This window comes from Arvicanthis niloticus, chromosome 5 (assembly GCF_011762505.2).
Source record: "Arvicanthis niloticus isolate mArvNil1 chromosome 5, mArvNil1.pat.X, whole genome shotgun sequence".
NCBI classification, from domain to species: Eukaryota; Metazoa; Chordata; class Mammalia; order Rodentia; family Muridae; genus Arvicanthis; species Arvicanthis niloticus.
The window spans coordinates 16,895,641-16,912,671 of record NC_047662.1 but is presented as its reverse complement, the minus strand read 5'-3'; the positions used below and the strand labels follow the sequence as shown (position 1 = coordinate 16,912,671).

At 48.3% G+C, this 17,031-nt stretch overlaps 1 protein-coding gene across 20 annotated transcripts in view; it reads left to right on the top strand.

Annotated features, from left to right (window-relative positions):
- The first annotated feature begins 9,493 nt into the window (after positions 1–9,493).
- Eif4g3 (eukaryotic translation initiation factor 4 gamma 3) overlaps positions 9,494–17,031 on the top strand; it is a 216,975-nt gene continuing 209,437 nt past the window's right edge. For 7 of the 20 annotated variants that reach the window (XM_076933924.1, XM_076933922.1, XM_076933917.1 and 4 more), the window contains exon 1: positions 9,496–10,461. In XM_076933924.1, the coding sequence (XP_076790039.1) occupies positions 10,256–10,461 (206 nt within the window). In that variant the 5' untranslated portion in view covers positions 9,496–10,255. Of the gene's footprint in view, positions 10,462–17,031 lie in introns of all 20 variants that reach the window. The other 13 variants (XM_076933915.1, XM_076933913.1, XM_076933909.1 and 10 more) reach the window with 5 other exon arrangements.

Sequence of the window (17,031 nt, the reverse complement as noted above, 5' to 3'; positions counted from 1 at the left end):
TGGCTGGCCTCCAGCTCACAGAGATCTGCTTGCCTCTGGCTCCAGCATGCTGTCATGAAAGGCGTGTGCCACCACAGCTCAGCTTTATTCATTTATTTTGAGACAAGGTCTCACTCTGTTGCCCTGGCTGTCCTGGAACTCATGTAGACCAGGCTAGCCTCAGTCTACCTTGGCCTCTCAAGTGCCAGGATTAAAACGCCATGCCTGGCTTATTTTACTTTTAATCATGTATATGTGTGTCCGTACACACATAGGCAAGTGTCTACAGAAGGCCAGAAGAAGGCAATGGAGTCCTTGGAGACAGAGTGATTGTGAGCTACCTGGTGTCCATGCTGGGACTTGATCCCCTCAAGAGCAGGACAGGCTCTTAAGCACTCAGCCATCTACCCAGCCCTCCCTGCCCGCCCCCTCACGCCCCCATTGACAGTTTAGTTAGTGAAGTGTTTACTTCAAAAGCATGAGGACCAGAGTTTGAGCCCCAGCTCTCGTAAAACAAACAAACAAACAAACAAGCAAACACAAAAACAAACAAAAAACCTAGATGTATCAGATGTATGGTATACGCTTGTAATCCAGGGGCTGAGGAAGTACACTGTGGCCCCTTGGTAATTACTAGCCGATCAACCTCCCAGGGAGAACCCTGTCTCATGAAAGAAGGTATGCGTCTGCCAAGGAATGACACCCAAGGTTGCCCTCACACATGCATGCTCACAGGTGTGCATCCGCTTGTGCATGCATGTACACATGAGCACGCATACATAGCATGACCATCAGACCACCAGCACCCCCGCTGACTTTCGCTCCCTTCTGAGCTCACTGACTCTTCTTTTCTTTGCGAGATCCACCCTTCAGACGCCATCAATCCGATTTCTGGGGGTTCAGTTTCCAGGACATGAACTTTGGGGGTACACACCGGAGCCATGCCGGTCACTACACACCTCTGGTCCATTTCCTGCAGTCGTATTTCCCCTCAGTTCTAGGCCAGGACTGGAGAGAATCAACAAGGAATGGAAGCCTCAACATTCTCCTAAGAACCCCAGGTCTGGATGCCCAACCTAAGTCTGTGTGAGAGCTTGTTGCTCAGGAAGAGAGCTGACTCAGTTATTTTTGTGAGGACTTAGTCTAGGACTGATTTTGCAACTTGGGGCCCTTGTGCATGCTAAGCACGCGCTCTACTGTGAGTCAGTCACCACCAGACGCTCTCGGCTCATTATCAAGTCTGGTGAGATTAATGGCTCTATTAGAGATAAAAAGAGGGATGAGCCAGTCACCCAGTTTATGAGCTGTGATCTGAATCCAAGCCACCTGACTTCAGAACCTGTACTTCTTCACCAGTGTCCTTCCAGCCCAGGAGGTGGGGTCCCACAATTCTTTAGCCCACCCGTGTGGGCTTGTTCCTCCACAGACCAAAGGTCTGGGATAAAATGAGAAGGAAGGAAGATCCTCTTTCTCTTTTGAGAAAGGGTTTCACTGTGTGTCTCTGGCTGTTTTGGAACTCATGATTTAGACCAGGCTGGCCTTGAACTCACAGAGGTCTGCCTGCCTCTGCCTCCTGAGTGCTGGGACTGAAGCGATGAAGTACCATACCCAGAAGGTAGAGATGCCTTGTTTATTGACAATGTCCTACATGTCTCTGAATCTTTAGATTTTTTTCTTCCCATAGCTTTGCTGGAATGCCAGAACTACCACGGGCCTCTTCTGACAAAGGAGTGAATTCAAGGCCCAGAGAGAGAAACAGTTTAACTAAGGTCTCAGAACTGGGCTGAGTGCCAGGATGCACTGTTTTCCAAAACTTACTTCCTGCGCTGCAGAAGTAGGTCAGTCCTGGGCCCTAATCCCACAGTTACTGGTCTTGATGCCAAGAACAGGGCCTTAGTTTCCTCTGCAGGACAGACACTAGCCATATCACAATGGAAGGGGACTCCCACCTCCCCAAGTGGAAGATGTCCCCCAAACTGCCCCAAGTAGGCTTACGTAAAATGATCGGATCAGTACATCTCTTCAGAATCTGGAGCCCTTCTCTGTGTCCCAGTGAGTTAGGTTCTGGACATTTGGTGACAAAAGTGAAGGTCACAGCCCCTGGCCTTGGGAGAAAGACTGAGACGCCGGGCATGTTGTGGCATGAAATGAAAGAGGTTTCTCTTTATGTTCAAAGGAGACGGAGACGTTGTGAAGCCAGGTGTGCGGTAGATGCCTGGGATCCTAGCAGCTGAGAGATGGTGGCAGGAGGACTGGGGAGTCAAGGTCAACCGTGGCTACACAGCAAGTTTAAGGGCAGCATGAGCTGTGTGAGACCGTGTCTTACAACAAAACAAACAGCAACTCACGGGCTGGGGATGTAGTGTAGTTAGTAAAGTCCTTGTTAACGCCCCAGTGAGATATACATGCCTGTAATCCCTGCTCTCTGGAGGAAGAGGCAGAACCAAAAGTTGAAGTTGATTCTCACCTACACAGGGGGGTTAAGTCTAGTCTGAGCTATAGAGTGTGCGCGCGCACACACACACATTGTCTTAGGGTCTTACTGCTGTGAACAGAGTGACCAAGGCAACTCTTATAAAGGACAACATTTAACTGGGGCTGGCTTACAGGTTCAGAGGTTCAGTCCATTATTATCAAGGCAGGAACATGGCAGCATCCAGACAGGCATGGTGGTTCAGGAGGAGCTGAGAGTTCTCTATCTTCATTTGAAGGCTGCTAGCAGAATACTGACTTCCAGGCAGCTAGGATGAGGGTCTGAAAGCCCTCATACACAGTGACACACCTACTCCAATAAGGTTGCATATACAAACCATGATATATACATATGTGTGTGTGTATATATTTGTGTGTGTATAAGTATACAATATATGTAAATATATACACACATATGCATATATATGTAAGTATATAAGTGCATGTACATAAATACACATAAACATATATGTATATATACATATATACATACATATATATGGTATTGGACTGGCATATATGTATATGTACACATATACACATATATATGCGTTATAGAGTACCTATTACATGCCATGCACCAAGTTGTGTAAGCCCCTTATTAGTAAATACAATGTAACAGAATCATAAGAAGATAGCATCTGCCGGGCAGTGGTGGCGCACACCTTTAATCCCAGCACTTGGGAGGCAGAGGCAGGTGGATTTCTGAGTTCGAGGCCAGCCTGGTCTACAGAGTGAGTTCCAGGTCAGCCAAGGCTATACAGAGAAACCCTGTCTCGAAAAACCAAAAAAGAAAAAAGAAAAAAAAAAAAAAAAAAAAAAAAAGATAGCATCCTAGCCCAGCAGGAGAAGCAGAAGAGTGGAAATAGTTGCTCCTGGCTAAAGAAAGGAGACGAGGAACTGAAGTAAATTTGCCTCATAAGATGACACCCGAGCTATTAATTTGTTTTGGTTTTTAATTTTTTTTCCTGACAGGTTCTTGCTATGTAGTCCTGGCTGTCCTGGGACTTGCTATGTGGTCCAAACTGGTCTGAGACTCTTGGTAAACTTGCCTTACTGCAGGTGTGAGATACCTGGTTCTGACTTGGGTGTTGAAGCCTAAATAGGAGCTTGTGGGTACTTCAGGGATAGGAGACAGTACAGGAGGGAGGGGAGAATGGATGGAAAGCCTTGGGGGGGTGGGAGGTGAGTGGGTGTTCAGAGTGTGAGTGGGAAAGCATAAGAATGAGAAGCCAGGGGGCTGGAGAGATGGCTCAGCAGTTAAGAGCATGGGCTGTTCTTCCAGAGGTCATGAGTTCAATTCCCAGCAACCATATGGTGGCTCACAACCATCTGGAATAGGATCTGACTCTCTCTCTAGGTGTACATGAAGACAGAGCACTCATACACAAAATTTAAAACTGTTAGATTAAAAAAAAAAAACAAAATAAAAACAAACAAGGAGCCAGATGTGGCAGGGCCACAGGGTTCAGCTGAGGGACTTGACTCTCTACAGTATCACTTAGGTTGCATACACACTGAGTGCCCGGCGCTTTCTCTCCATTCCAGTGGGAGAAGCAGCATGCAGTGAGCGTGGAGGGGAAAAAGAACAAAGAGAGGAGGGAAATCGCTGAATTGGGGGAAACCAAAAGACATTCATCTGTAGAACTAATTCTAACTGAAACTTCTATTTCCGTTCTCCTGCTGATGGCCAAAGATGGAGCACAGCAATCTCCCCCTCCCCCCACTGCCTCTTTCCAGGTGTCAGGAAGTGCCAGCGTGCCAGGCCAGCTCCCACGAAGATCGGATCACTGGAGCCTGCCCGGAGCCTGGCACCAGCTGTGGGCATCTGGAAATCCAGCTTCCTCCTCTGGTAACTAGACACAGGCAGCTCTGAATCCAGGGTCTTCCTATAAGGCATCCAGCTTGGCAGGATATGTAAATGGCTTCAGGTTCTTTAAGAGGCAAAGGAGGGGGGCTGGACCACCCAGGAACAAGAATATGGTTTCCAGATTCCAGCTGGGATGTACCAGTCACTTAGAGAAATCCTGGTACAATGGTCTAGAGACCTTTCACTGCCATGAAGGTGGTGGTACAATAGAGGAAGCCAGGTGTCAGCAAGGTCACAGGTCACCCTGTCCTCTGGTGCAGCCGCTGCCACCAGAACATGTTAAGTGATTTGCCAGACAAGGAAAAAGAAAGTGGGCTCATCTGTTACTTTCAACCATGGACTCTGTAGCGGGATGTTGACAGTCTTGAGGCAAGTTGGCCTGTCAGCCTTTCTAAAATGGCAAGCTCCAAGTTCGGTGAAAGACCCTGTTCAAAAAAGTAATTGGAGAGCAATAGAAGATACCTGATGCTGACCTCTGGCCTCCACACCGACAGAGTGGCTTTTACTTGTACAGATGTTCTAGCATATCCTGGTGTGTGTGTGTGTGTGTGTGTGGTGTGTGTGTGTGTTATTTGTAATTGCAACATTTAGGAGGTGAGACATGAGAACTGCCAATTTGTAGCTGGTCTCAGCTACATAGTATTACCATCTCAAAAACAAAACAAAACAAAAAAAACAAACAAACAACAACCACAAAAGCCACCAACACAACATCAAGAAAAAGGAACCATACCTATTGGCTGAGACCTGTGCTCCCAGCACAGGCTGGGGCAGGAGGATCTTGAGTTGGAGGTCAGCCTGGGCTCACAGAATGAGACTCTGTTTCAAAGACCAAAAATGGACGGGAGGGGGAAATTAACTGGAGCTGGGGTTGTAGATCCACGGGAGTTTGCCTTCTATCCATGAAGGCCTGGGTTTATCACAACACTGGGGAGGAGACCGGGAAAGAGAAGAGGAAGGAAGGAATGAAGGAATGAAAGCTTCCAGAACATACAGGCTGGACATGGTCGGGGGCGGGGGTATAGTCTCATTTACTTGCAAGGTTGAAGCAGAATTGCTGGGGTGCAGGAGATACAGGAGCGGCCTGGGCAACACAGTAAGAAGAAAGAGCCTGTCTCCAAAAAAGGGGGGAGGTAAAGGGGGGGAGGGAGAAAAAAGAAATGTAAGGGCCCTCTGAACCCAGTACCAGTTCATACTCACTCAAACAGCAATGCCCCTGAGAATATCCATGAGTGGTCTTTCACCTCATAGGGAATTCAGGCTTTTGCCACAGGTTGCAGTAGGCTCTGGGTATGGCAGCCAGCTGCCCAAATCGACTCCTCTTGGGCACAAGCTCTGCCTGTTCTCGGATATTCTGGCCCTGCTCTCTATGTGGTGAGGCTGAGCCTGGCCTTGTGTTGTCGGGGATTCCTGTGGGGTAACATAAAATCCGCTGGCAATTTACAATTATTAAGTCATTCGAAGTTCATAGCCCATCTGAGTGTTCGCCACATCAGAGGGATTTTAAAGGGACAATGAAATGTCTCAGCAGAAATGAGTCCTGATGGGTAAAGTGTACCAAAAAATTACTGTGTGCCAGGGAATCCCTGGGTAAGTGTTCCCTGCTTAGTCCCCAAACCCCAGGAGGTGGAGTGTGCTTCACAGAGGAGGAAAACCTAGGCTCAAGGAGATTAAGAATGTTCTCTAGAGGCTGGAGAGATGGCTTAATGGTTGGGAGTGTGTACAGCTTGTGCAGAAGCCCTGGGTTCAATTCCCAGCACTAAGGTCAGGTGGTGTCACAAAAGCCTGTTAACTCCAGCACCAGGGGACTTGATATTCTCTTCTGCTCTCTGTGGGCACCAGCATTTGTATGCACATACCTCTCCCTTCCCCACAATTGAATAAAAATAAGAGACTTTCATGAATACTGTGAATTCCTCCCCCTACCACCAAAGGCCTTCAAGATTTAGCCTAAATCCAAGATCCTTCATAAACAAGGCTCCTCTTTTTTCCTTCCCCTTTTGAGACAGGTTTTCTCTGTTTTAGCTCTGGCTGTCCTGGAACTCACTATGTGGACCAGGGTGATCTCAAACTCACAGAGATCTATCTGCCTGTCTGTGCTGGAATTAAAGGCATGCATCACTGTGGCCCAGCTCTGGGGCTCCTCTTTTAACCTTAGTAGCCACCTTAATCTCTTGGCAATTAAGCTCTCAGCACACACTAGACCTGCTCCTATTACCTTCATTCCACGGGTGTGGCCTGGGGAGCCTTAGGCCATGAGGCCTGACAGCAGGGAATTTCACCTATTAAGCTGTTTTGACACCATCATGGAAAGCTTAGTGGACAAGGTGCTGAAATCAGATTTTTAAATGTTTTTATATGTATGAGTGTTTTACCTATTATCTGTGCATTTATGCACCTAGTTCCCAAGGAGGCCAGGAGAGGGCATCAAATTCCTTAGAACGGGAGTTACAAAGGTGTGAGCTACCCTGTGGACAGGGAATTGAACCAGGGTCCTCTGGGAGAGCAGCCAGTGTTCCATAACCCGGGAGCCTTCTCTTCAGCCCCAGATCAGATTTTCTTGCCAGTGTCTATCTATCTGTGATGATAGAGCTGCTACGTTGAAGGTAGGGTGTCTTAAAGGTCCTTGGGTTTGAAGCCCAGGACTTCCTCTTAGATGTCATACAAATTACCTTCTCATGACCTTGAGTCTTAATTTCTTTGTTGGTGAATGAGGTATGACATGCATTTTATAGTGTTGTCAGGGGGATGAGTTAACCTATGAAAAATGTCTACGCATAGTAGGTGTTCAGTTGTTAGCTGCTCTGTAGGATGTGGGGGTCTCTAGAAGGGTCAGACTTTCTGTACTCAGATACAAGTGTCACCAAGCACTCAACCATGGCTGCAGGGTCAGCTTTGCAAGAAATGAACAGAGGACAATTGTTCTACCACTGATCAACAGTCCCAGCCCCAAGGTCATGCTTTCGGATGAATTGAGCGAGCCTGTCTCCATGATTGTGCTCTCCCAGCTCCTCCTGCTTGATTGCCCGAGGTCAGAATCTTATCTAGACTTTAACATTATTTAGCCCAGGGTCTATCCTGTTTGAGGCTGATAATGCTGACAAAATGCCTAGCAAAGGCCCGCCACATACTAATTGCATGATGCTTGTAGCTATTATTAAGATAAAAAAAAAAAAAGGAAGCTAGCTCAGAAAAGAATAACAATTAGGCAATTATCAATCTGTTATCAGCCTAGAGTAAACAGGGAAGTCCAATCTTTCTGCTGGGAACGGATTTTGAGTGGGATAAAGAAGCCTGAAATCTCAGAACCTGAAATGAGACTCTGGGGGCCTAAAGGACCACTTGGGAATCTTTCCTGGAGTTAGTCAAGCCTGAAGAGGAGTGGAAAATCCACACTTAAGTAACCTGGTATAACAAATTCATGCAGGCTGGGCAGTGGTGGCGCACACCTTTAATCCCAGCACTTGGGAGGCAGAGGCAGGTGGATTTCTGAGTTCGAGGCCAGCCTGGTCTACAGAGTGAGTTCCAGGACAGCCAGGGCTACACAGAGAAACCCTGTCTCGAAAAACAAAACAAAACAAAAAAACAAAAACAAAAACAAAAACAAAATCATGCGGCATAGGATGCCAAAGTAGGAAGTCCCTGCTGTGTCCTGGTCCAGAGATGGGAGGAGGCTTTCCTTCTAATATAGTGGAGGCTCAGACATCTAGAGGTGGTGGGGAGCCTCCCCCTAGCTTTTATTCTACTGGGAGCATCTGGGGGCTCCCAGGGATTGTCACCCACTAAATGTAAAGCTTTAATTAAAAAAAAAGGGGGGGGGCTGGTGGTCAGTGCCTATAATCCCAGTACTTGGAAGGTAGAGGCAAGATGATCAAGGAGTTCAAGGTCATCCTCAGGCATGTAGAGTTGAGGCTAGCCTGAGCTACTTAAGACCCTCTCTCAAAAAAACAAAAACAAAAACAAAAACAAAAAGCAAAGCAACACACCCAGAAATACCAACAACCACCCCTAATTCCGAAACCCACCAAAGTAGCAGGAGTCAGGACACTAATCTTGTGTGTATGTTCATGTGTGCGGAGGCCAGGGGACACCCTTAAGTATCATTTCCCTGGTGTTGTCATCTTTTGTTTTGGAGACAGGGTCTCTCACTGGCCCGGAACCCTTCAGACAGAGTGGACTGTGGTCAGTGAGCCTCAGAGAACTGCTGGTCCCCACCTCAGTGCTCGTGTTTACACCTGTCTCACACCAGACTTTTCCTGAGTGAATTCTGGGGACTGCATTTGCGTCCTCATGTTTGCAAGTCAAGCATGCAGAACACTAATTTTACCTCTGGCCACATTGGTCATGTGACCTTGGCAAAGTCTTCTGTCAGTTTTGAGCTGCCTCAAAAAACACTTTTTTTTTTTTTTTTTTTTTTTAAATAGTCTAGATGATAGTTAAACCTCTTTGGACCCCAAAATCTTCACTTGAAAGAATAGGTGTTTACCTATTTCTTGGTATTATATGGACTAATAAAGTACTTTGTATCTGCACAGTTCCGACATGTCTGTGGCTCCCTTTCAGTTAATGTTTCTGTGTGCCGGGGACAATGCCCCTATTGAGGGGTGCAGGTGTGGTGTGCAAAGTGTGAATGGAAGTGGGAGGAAGAGACCTTATCAACAAGCAAAGGATGGGGAGCGGACTACAGGTTGTAGCCGAAGGCCCCTCTAGTCTTGAGGAAGACTGGGAAGACATCCACTCTACAGAGCTCAGGGTCAAAGTGTCTGGTAAGGCAGGTCATTTTGCATCCTAGAAGGCAAGGTTCATCCTAGAGAAGGTGGAATCCAGTTTCTGAATCTGCTCCATCCCTTCCCAGCCAGGTGACCTTGGGGCAGTCACTTTTCTTCTCGGGTCTCCTCTGCAAAATGGGGCTCCTCGTTCCATTTCGCACTTTGGCCATCTGAGGACGACGTGTCGACATAATGCCCATGACTTGCGACGTCAAGGGCCGGCGAGTGGCATCTGTTATGCTAATAAGTCCTTGCGGCGGGCGGGTTCCTATCTGTCGGTTTGTGCTCTGGTTTAGCGGTTACCTCCATAGCGACTCGGTTTTTCACTCCGCCACTTCTCGACGCTTGCTTGGCCGGTCTCGGCGGACAGCGGCCTCGGGTGCCGTAACTATTGGTCTTCGAGGCTGGGCTCTCTCCCTACACACCTCTCCTTTGGCCTCTCCCTCAGCCCGGCACCGCGCCGCGGAGAACCTCAGTCGTCCGGGATCAGCGATCTTTTCCGAGAAAGAGTGTCTACTCCTGCGGCGTTCCCGAACAGCGGCCGAAGACGCTCCCGAGCGCTCCCGAAGAACCCCGGCCGATCGCAGTCTCCGGAAATAGCCGAGGGAGCTTTCCACCCTCGGTCTGCCGAGTCCTTCCGAAAAGGGCCGAAAAGCTCCGAGCGGCCGTCCTGCCGGACTGCTGGAGGCGGCCGCAGCGCCATGTTGGATGCTCTGCTCGTTGAGTGAAGAAAATCCGTCCGCATCGCCCGAGCCCCGCTACCGAGAAGGGCGCCGCATCCCCCGGGGAGGGGGACAGAGACCCCCCGCCGCCGGCCCATGAGGATATTGCCGTGAAAGGTCCGGTCTCTCCGCCTCCTGCCCCCGCCAGGTCCGGCCCCCCCCTCCCCGGGGTCGCGTTGTCACGGAGACCGGCAGCCGGTGGTGCTGGCCCGCGGGGCGGCTGCTGCTGCCCGCGGCGGCGGCGGCGGAGGCGGCGGCGGCGGCGGCGGAGGGCGTGTGTGACCGGTCCCGGCCCCCTCCTCCTCCTCCTCCCAGCCTCCCCCCGGCCCCCCGCTCCCGCCGCCTCCCCGGGTCTGCCCCCATCCCGCCCCTCCGCTGCCCCCGGCCCCTGCACCCCGGCGCGCCCGGTCCCGCTCTGGGGGGGTTGGTGGCTTCGCTTTGCCATGAGTTTACCGCAGAAACCGGCTCTGAAATCAGGCTCAGCGGCTGCAGCAGGAACCGGACCCGGCACCGGAGCGGCGGCGGCGGCGGTACCGCCTCCTCACCCGGCGGCGGCGGCGGCAGCAGCGGCGGCGGCAGCGGCGGCAGCGGCAGCGGCGGCCCCTCCTCACCCGAACATCAGGGCCCTCCAGACCCCGGCGCCCCAACAGTATCCTTTTCACCTTCCGGCGGTCCAGAGCGACCCTTGGTGGGAACCTCCTTGCCTGCCGTCATATCCCGGCAAGGAAAGGCACGGGCAGCCGCTCTGCTCCCGGCTTGACCCGAGCTTTTGGGGTGCACCGGTGACAGCATTGCTGGGGACCCCGGGACCCTCTGCAGTACCGTGAACACTAGCTCCACCGGGCCATGCCTCTGTAGCTCTTGTGGATCTGGGGGAACCCTGCCCTTGGTTGCTCCCTCCTCATTATTGGGCAGAATTTGCTGGTGCCTGGGACCAGCCCTGCAGGCAAAGGCTTTTCTGATTGTTGGAAGGCCCGGCCTTCAGCGGGTTCGGTGGCCTCTCTAATTATTATTTAGAATACATAGTAAAGTTTATTGCTAAATTTCCTGTTCGAAGCGAATCAGCTCATTCCTGAGGTAAGTTGGGTCTTCAGTCTTTAGTGCAAGTGTACAAAAAGCACTCCCCCTGGCTAGTGTTTTATTTTATTTTATTTTTTAAGCAATTAGAGTTGTGTTGTGGCTTGTGTTGGAACCGGCTGAGGAGGAAATGTTACACTGGGCGCTTCCCTGTCTTTGACCTTTTTAAAGGAAGAGGAAGTTAACTCACATTACCCAGCACCCCCAGAAGTCTCACTTCTTCCAAGACTGCTGTTACTCTGTACATCTTTTTTTAAGGGCTTTTAGTAAGTTTGCTCCTCCAGAGGGCTGATGTCTGGAGGGAACCAGGGCCCCCAAGGAAGAGTCTTAGTTTTGAATGTGTCTAATTTCATGGTATAGAAGTTGTGGCAGCTTTGATTGAAAAATCTTGGTACCTGGTGTCTTAGTCAGAGTAGGTATTGAATTCAGGGCTCCTGTGGAGCTTCAGGAAGGTCGTTCTCCCCCGTATTCCCACTGGGTTCTTCTGTGTAGCCCTGGCTATCTTAGAACTTGCTCTGTAGACTAGGTTGCCCTTGAACTCAGACATCCGCCTGCCTCTGCCTCCCAAATGCTGGGATTAAAGGCATGCGCTACCACCACTGGCAAGCAAAGGTGTTTGTTACCTGAGAATAACATTTCATCATTCATCCCTCCTCCCCACATCCTTGTACATGTGAAAAAAATTGACAAATGGTTTTTGGATGTCCCCTGCGCTGTGTGGTTCTTGCATTTGACTTGTAAGATAGTGATGTTTGAGCTAGTCCTGTGTAGTTTGATTCTTGTCTGTATCAATTACTTTGAGAAAGGAAAAACACTTCCCTTCTTGGGTCACCTCAGGTCATTGTTTTCTGTCAAGCGTCCCTTCTGTGTTCTTTAGGTATTGTTAGTCCACATTTTACTGCTTCAGTGCTGTGTGTGTACTGATTTCATAATGTTCTGACCCTGCACAGTTCTGTTCAGTTCCTCGTTCACGACTGAGAATGTTGCGTGTTCATGGAAAACCCAGTTCCTTCTGACCCACATGCGCAGCTACTGGCCTGTGAAGGAGCAGGTTGGCTCTTCAGCCTGCTTCAGGGTAGAACTGGGTCGCTTCAGTCTACCTAGCCTCCCTTCATACTTCTTTCACATTCCATTCTAATTTTAGGGTTGTTTCCCTTGATGCTCTGTGTTTGTAGGTTTCTGTCTCCGGACCAAGTTATTTCTTACCTGCCTGTGTAAGCTGTTAGGGAGTTAAACCAGAGGAGGTGCGCAGTATGTGTTCTTGACATACAGAACGTCGATCACAGTGGATCGATCACAGTGTTGTATGTGACAGCGCTTGGTGAAGTTGATGGCTTCATTGGATACAAAGCAGGGTGCTGAGTATCCCAAGGGTGCTGCTTCTCCTTAGAGCTCACAGCTGAAGGACTGGGAAAGCCTGAAGCTGGTTACAACTTGGAAGTAGTGGAAGGAAAGAGCTCCACTTAGATTTTATCTTTTCTTTAAAATAGAAGGAAGATGCAGTGGTCAGGAGGAGTAAGTTTACGGTACTCTCTGCAGAAGAAGAGACTGTTCCAAACCCTTCATGGCAATGTTGGGGCCAACTGTGTTGCTTTAAAGTTCTCTTTTGCCCCATGTCCTGGCGGCTGACATTTTATACTTGATGTATTCAATTCCTGCTTTACACCGGTAAGATTATATTGCTAAATAAGCATTTAACTAGATGGTAAAAGAAGCGTAGGCTACAGCCGTCTCAGAACACAGCAGTGGGAAAATGTCGTCACCTGGTAATGGAAAGAGGTCAGAATTGAGGTAGAGCAATTCCGCTTTTCAAACTGGAGGGAATGTGGGAATTTGGGTTTGATGCAGACACCATCGTGCAGTAAGTCAGCACTGTTGAAGCCCTTGGAGCTAGAGAGCAGAGCAGGAGTCTTCCCATGGCTTAACCCCACTGCCTTACAGTGTGTGGGTACAGTTGCTGCAAATGAGTTAGCTTAAGCAGTGTATTCGAAAATGTGTTGGAAGGCGTTGCACGGCCAGGTGTCCTTCATTCGTACTGAATGTTCGAGTGTTCGTCAGATGAAGGGGAGTGTTGAAAACACGGGATTTGAATATAAACTTGAAGCTGGAAGCAGGCCTCAGTTTTGCACTGCAGGACCCCTAAGTCCATTTGAAGGAGAAATGGCCACACTGACTGCAAAGAGTCAATGAATGGCTCCTAGCAGAGTGAGGGATGGAATGGCAGGCCTGGAGGAGAAAACACCCTAACATGAACAGTTCTGAAAGCAAGGAGAGGATGCTGAGAGTTTCCGTAACGGACCGCTGGAAGCTTCTGCTTGGTGAAATCTTTGGAATTGCTTGGGAATGTTTGTCTTGAGATGTGCTCAGCTGAGCTTCCCTGCTGAGGTTGAGGTGGCTCGGTAGGTAGAGATTCTTGACTGTGGTCATCCTTTTTCTGGCTGACAAAATAATTGACACTTTGATCAAAAAACTTATCATGCTCAAGTTAAGGGGGTTACTGGATCCCCCATTAAACTCCCAGATTTTTGAGAAAATTCTGGATAAATGAACTTGAGTTAGCTGCCCACTTGAGCAGAACGTTTTTCTGTATGTTAGGAATACAGTATTCTGTCTGTGTTGGGAGGCTGCAGGGTGTGATTCAGGGCTGCTCATACTTTTGGGAAGTCGTCTTACTGTTTGGGGGCAGCCAGTGAGACAGAGTAGGTTCTTTCCAGGGACAGAACTAGGTAGAGACCTGTGTCAACCAGAAGAGGACTTTTGTCTCTGGCTCCATTGTCATGAGTGTTCTTTCTATCTTTGTAATACTCCTGTTTTTTTGTTTTTGTTTTTTTTTAAATCATTGCTCCTGTGGACATTTAGCTGGTCTTAACTGGTGGTGAAGCACGTAATGTTCACTGTCTTTTTTTCTTCTCTGATAACTAGATCTGAGTAATAATATGCATTTTCAGTACCTGCTGCTGTAGAAGTCATACATGCAGGGTTCTATTTAAGTTTTCCAAGACCTCTATTAAGGTAGGTGTTGTCTGTTTTACAGATTAGGTACTGATGTGCAGGGAAGTTAGTTAAGTTACATTTCCAGGGGCATCTGTGCCATTGAAGGGTGGTGACCTTCTTAGTTGGCTGGGTGAGCAGCCTCTGTGGGGGTTTGGGAGGAAGAGTCAGTTCTCTGCTGCATTTGAGAGCAGCTGTGTTCTCAGAGAGTGTTGTAGAGCACAGGCCTGGTGTCTGGGGTCTTAAGTGTTCACAACAACATCCTGCTAGACAAGTAGGCTGTCTTTCCCTCACTGAGCCCCACGGTGTGGAGGTCCTCCAGTGGATTTAGCTCATGTTTCTGCTTGTTCAGGAGTCAGCAAGGCCTCCGTTACAGCTAGCTGCTGGAATTCTGAGGCCCCTGGCCAGCAGCTCTCCTCTCCTAAGTCACTCTGTCAAGAAAGTGTCGAATCTTGAATGCTTGGAGGCAGAAGCAGGCGGATCTAGAGTTGGAGAGCAGTCAGGCTGCACAACGAGACCGTGTCTCACACCAAGCCAAGTCAAATAAATTCTTGAAGGTAGATTCCTATAGGAGGGAGAAAGGGAGATAGCAAAATGGGGATGAAGAGGGAGAGCCCTCCCGGGTGCTGAGTTAGCACATCTGCTGCCGCTGCGCCCAGCAGGTTGACTGGCTGGTGGGTTTTGGTCACCTGGGAGTTTAAGCTGTCTCTGGTTGCTATTCTATAATGAGGTTTAAGATGGATCTTGTGTTTGACAGTGGTGTTTTCCATGTAGTGGAGAGGATGGCTCCAGTGTAAGTTTACAAATTTATTCATATTCATTTACTTACCACCTACTGTGTACCAGACTGGTTGCTAGGTCTAGGGTTGAGATAATCTTTACCCCCAGAGAGATTGGTCCCAACAGACAAGTAGTCTGGTTACAGTTGAGGTAAGACTCAGTGACTCTGCTATGAGTCTGGTGTGGAGACAGAGGACTTAGAACCTCCTGGAGGGAGTTAACGTCTGTGTAAGGTAGAGCCATGAGTTGTCAAAGTAACTTTTCTTCTCCTGCTCTGATTGTCCTCTCCAAGGCTTACTGCCTTCATCTGCCAACCTAGGCCTAGTCCTGGAAGCTTCTAGACTCTACAATGTTATCTAGGCCTAGAGTGTTCTCAGCCTCTGAGACTTGTTGAGTAAGCTTGCCTTTTCTACTTTTTATGAGCTGTGGCTGCCTTGTTCAGTCTGGTTCAGCTCAGCTGTTCTGGCTCAAACTCCTCTCCATGCTATCTAACTTAATCTTGCTTCTTTCTCTCTTGGCCACTCCTGAATTACTTTGACCTCAGACTAACTCTGGCAATCTGTTCTGATCTTCTGGCTCCTTTGCATTCTCTGGCTCATCTTGCCTTCACCTGTGTCTAGCTTGTTCTTTCTCCAACCTTTCTTTGTATAACTGTCCTAATAAAACTGCCTCCCTCCCCTCTCTGCACTGCTCTCTTATAGCTTCCCTTCCTGCTCTCTCCTGAGAGTTGGGCGTATCCTATTCTGTTAAATCTTTCTCTGATTCATCACTTTGTCTGCCACTCAATTAGACATTACTTTTGAGCATGGCTGCTTCTTTCTACAAACTAACTTACCTTCATTGTTTGGGATTAAAGGTGTGTGCTAAGGGTGTGTCTGTGTTACAGCCAGAGGGATTAAAGTGTGTGCTAAGGGCTGAGCCACACCATAGCTAGAAACAGTTTTTTTTCTTTTTCTTTCCAGTAAGCAACACAATCTCTGGGTTCACAGAATGATCAGTATCCTGCAACAATGAGTAACACATGTTCTAGAGCTGCCCCGCCAGCTGGATTTTGCTTTTATGTCTGTCTCTCCCCAAGTTGTGGGGAACTGGAGGAAGCACCATAGAAAATGTAATTGTTATAGGTTCAGAGTGTTTGGTGCATGGTAGTATGGGCATATGTGCTCACCTCCCATTTAACCCCATAAGCCCATTGTCCTTTTGGGGCTGCAGCTTTGGCTCAGTGGTTAAGAGCACTGCAGCTATGGCTAAGGTCACTGGCTGTTCCTGTTTGGAGCCTGGATGCAATCTTAGCATTCATGGAGGCTCACAACTGTCTGTATCTTCAGTTCCAGAGGGTCCATGCTGTCTGCTGACCTCCACAGGCCTCACACCCACGGTGCACAGTACACATAAAATAATAAAAGAAATCTAAAATAAATACATCTTTACAAAAGGCCATTGACCTTTTGATAATAGACTTTGACTTTGAAATAATTTCTGTTAACCTTAAAAGACAAGATTGAGCTTGATGGTATTGAGAGGTGCTGGGTGTGAAGTAGGCAGGGTTTGTGTTTGCTCTTACTACTTTGTTTAGTTTTGAGTCAGGGTCTTATGTAGTCTGGCCTTAAACTCTGTCACTGAGGTTGACCTTGAACTTGGGATTCTCCTGAGTCTGTCTCTGGGCTTTCCATTTTAATAGAGTGTTATATTAGAGTAGTCACGTTAAATACTGTGCAGCACCTCTTTCCAGTGAAGGTCAGTGACCTTGAATCCCAAGGATTTGGATTTTGATGATGTGCTTTGAGGTCTGTTACGCTATTGCAGGTAAAGGGTGGAGCTTAATTGGACCGATTAATGGTATCTTTTTGTGTCTGGAGGATGGATAGTGGTGTGTTTCTGTGGTAGCATATTGGTCTTCCAAGAATGCTAACATGGAACCATAGGAAGATAGCGTGCTCTGTGACATCATGCTCTAGACTGTATGAAGTTGGTTGTGGCATGGTTTGAGAGCGTAAAATAAAATTGCCATGGTCAGTGACAATCGGTTGACAATAGACTTAGCTCTGAGGTATGAGGGAGAGTGGGTTCTGGAATAAACTTTTATGGTGAGACCTGTTTTCCATGGGGATGGGATTCTGAGTTAATGCAGTAGGAAAGGATTTCCTGCTTATTAGCCTCGCGGACTACTTCAGCAGTGCTGTAGCACAGCTGAGATTGTGTGTATGAAATGCCGCAGGGTCCCATGCGACTTCTGAATTCTCAAATGCCTTTCTGGTCTTTGGCTTGCTGCCAACCAGGAGAAACGTTTCACTCTCCTGTAGCCTCAGCTGAAATTGGAGACAGTTCAGTCTATTTTAAGTGCATTTGAAACTCATCAGGTTTTGTGACC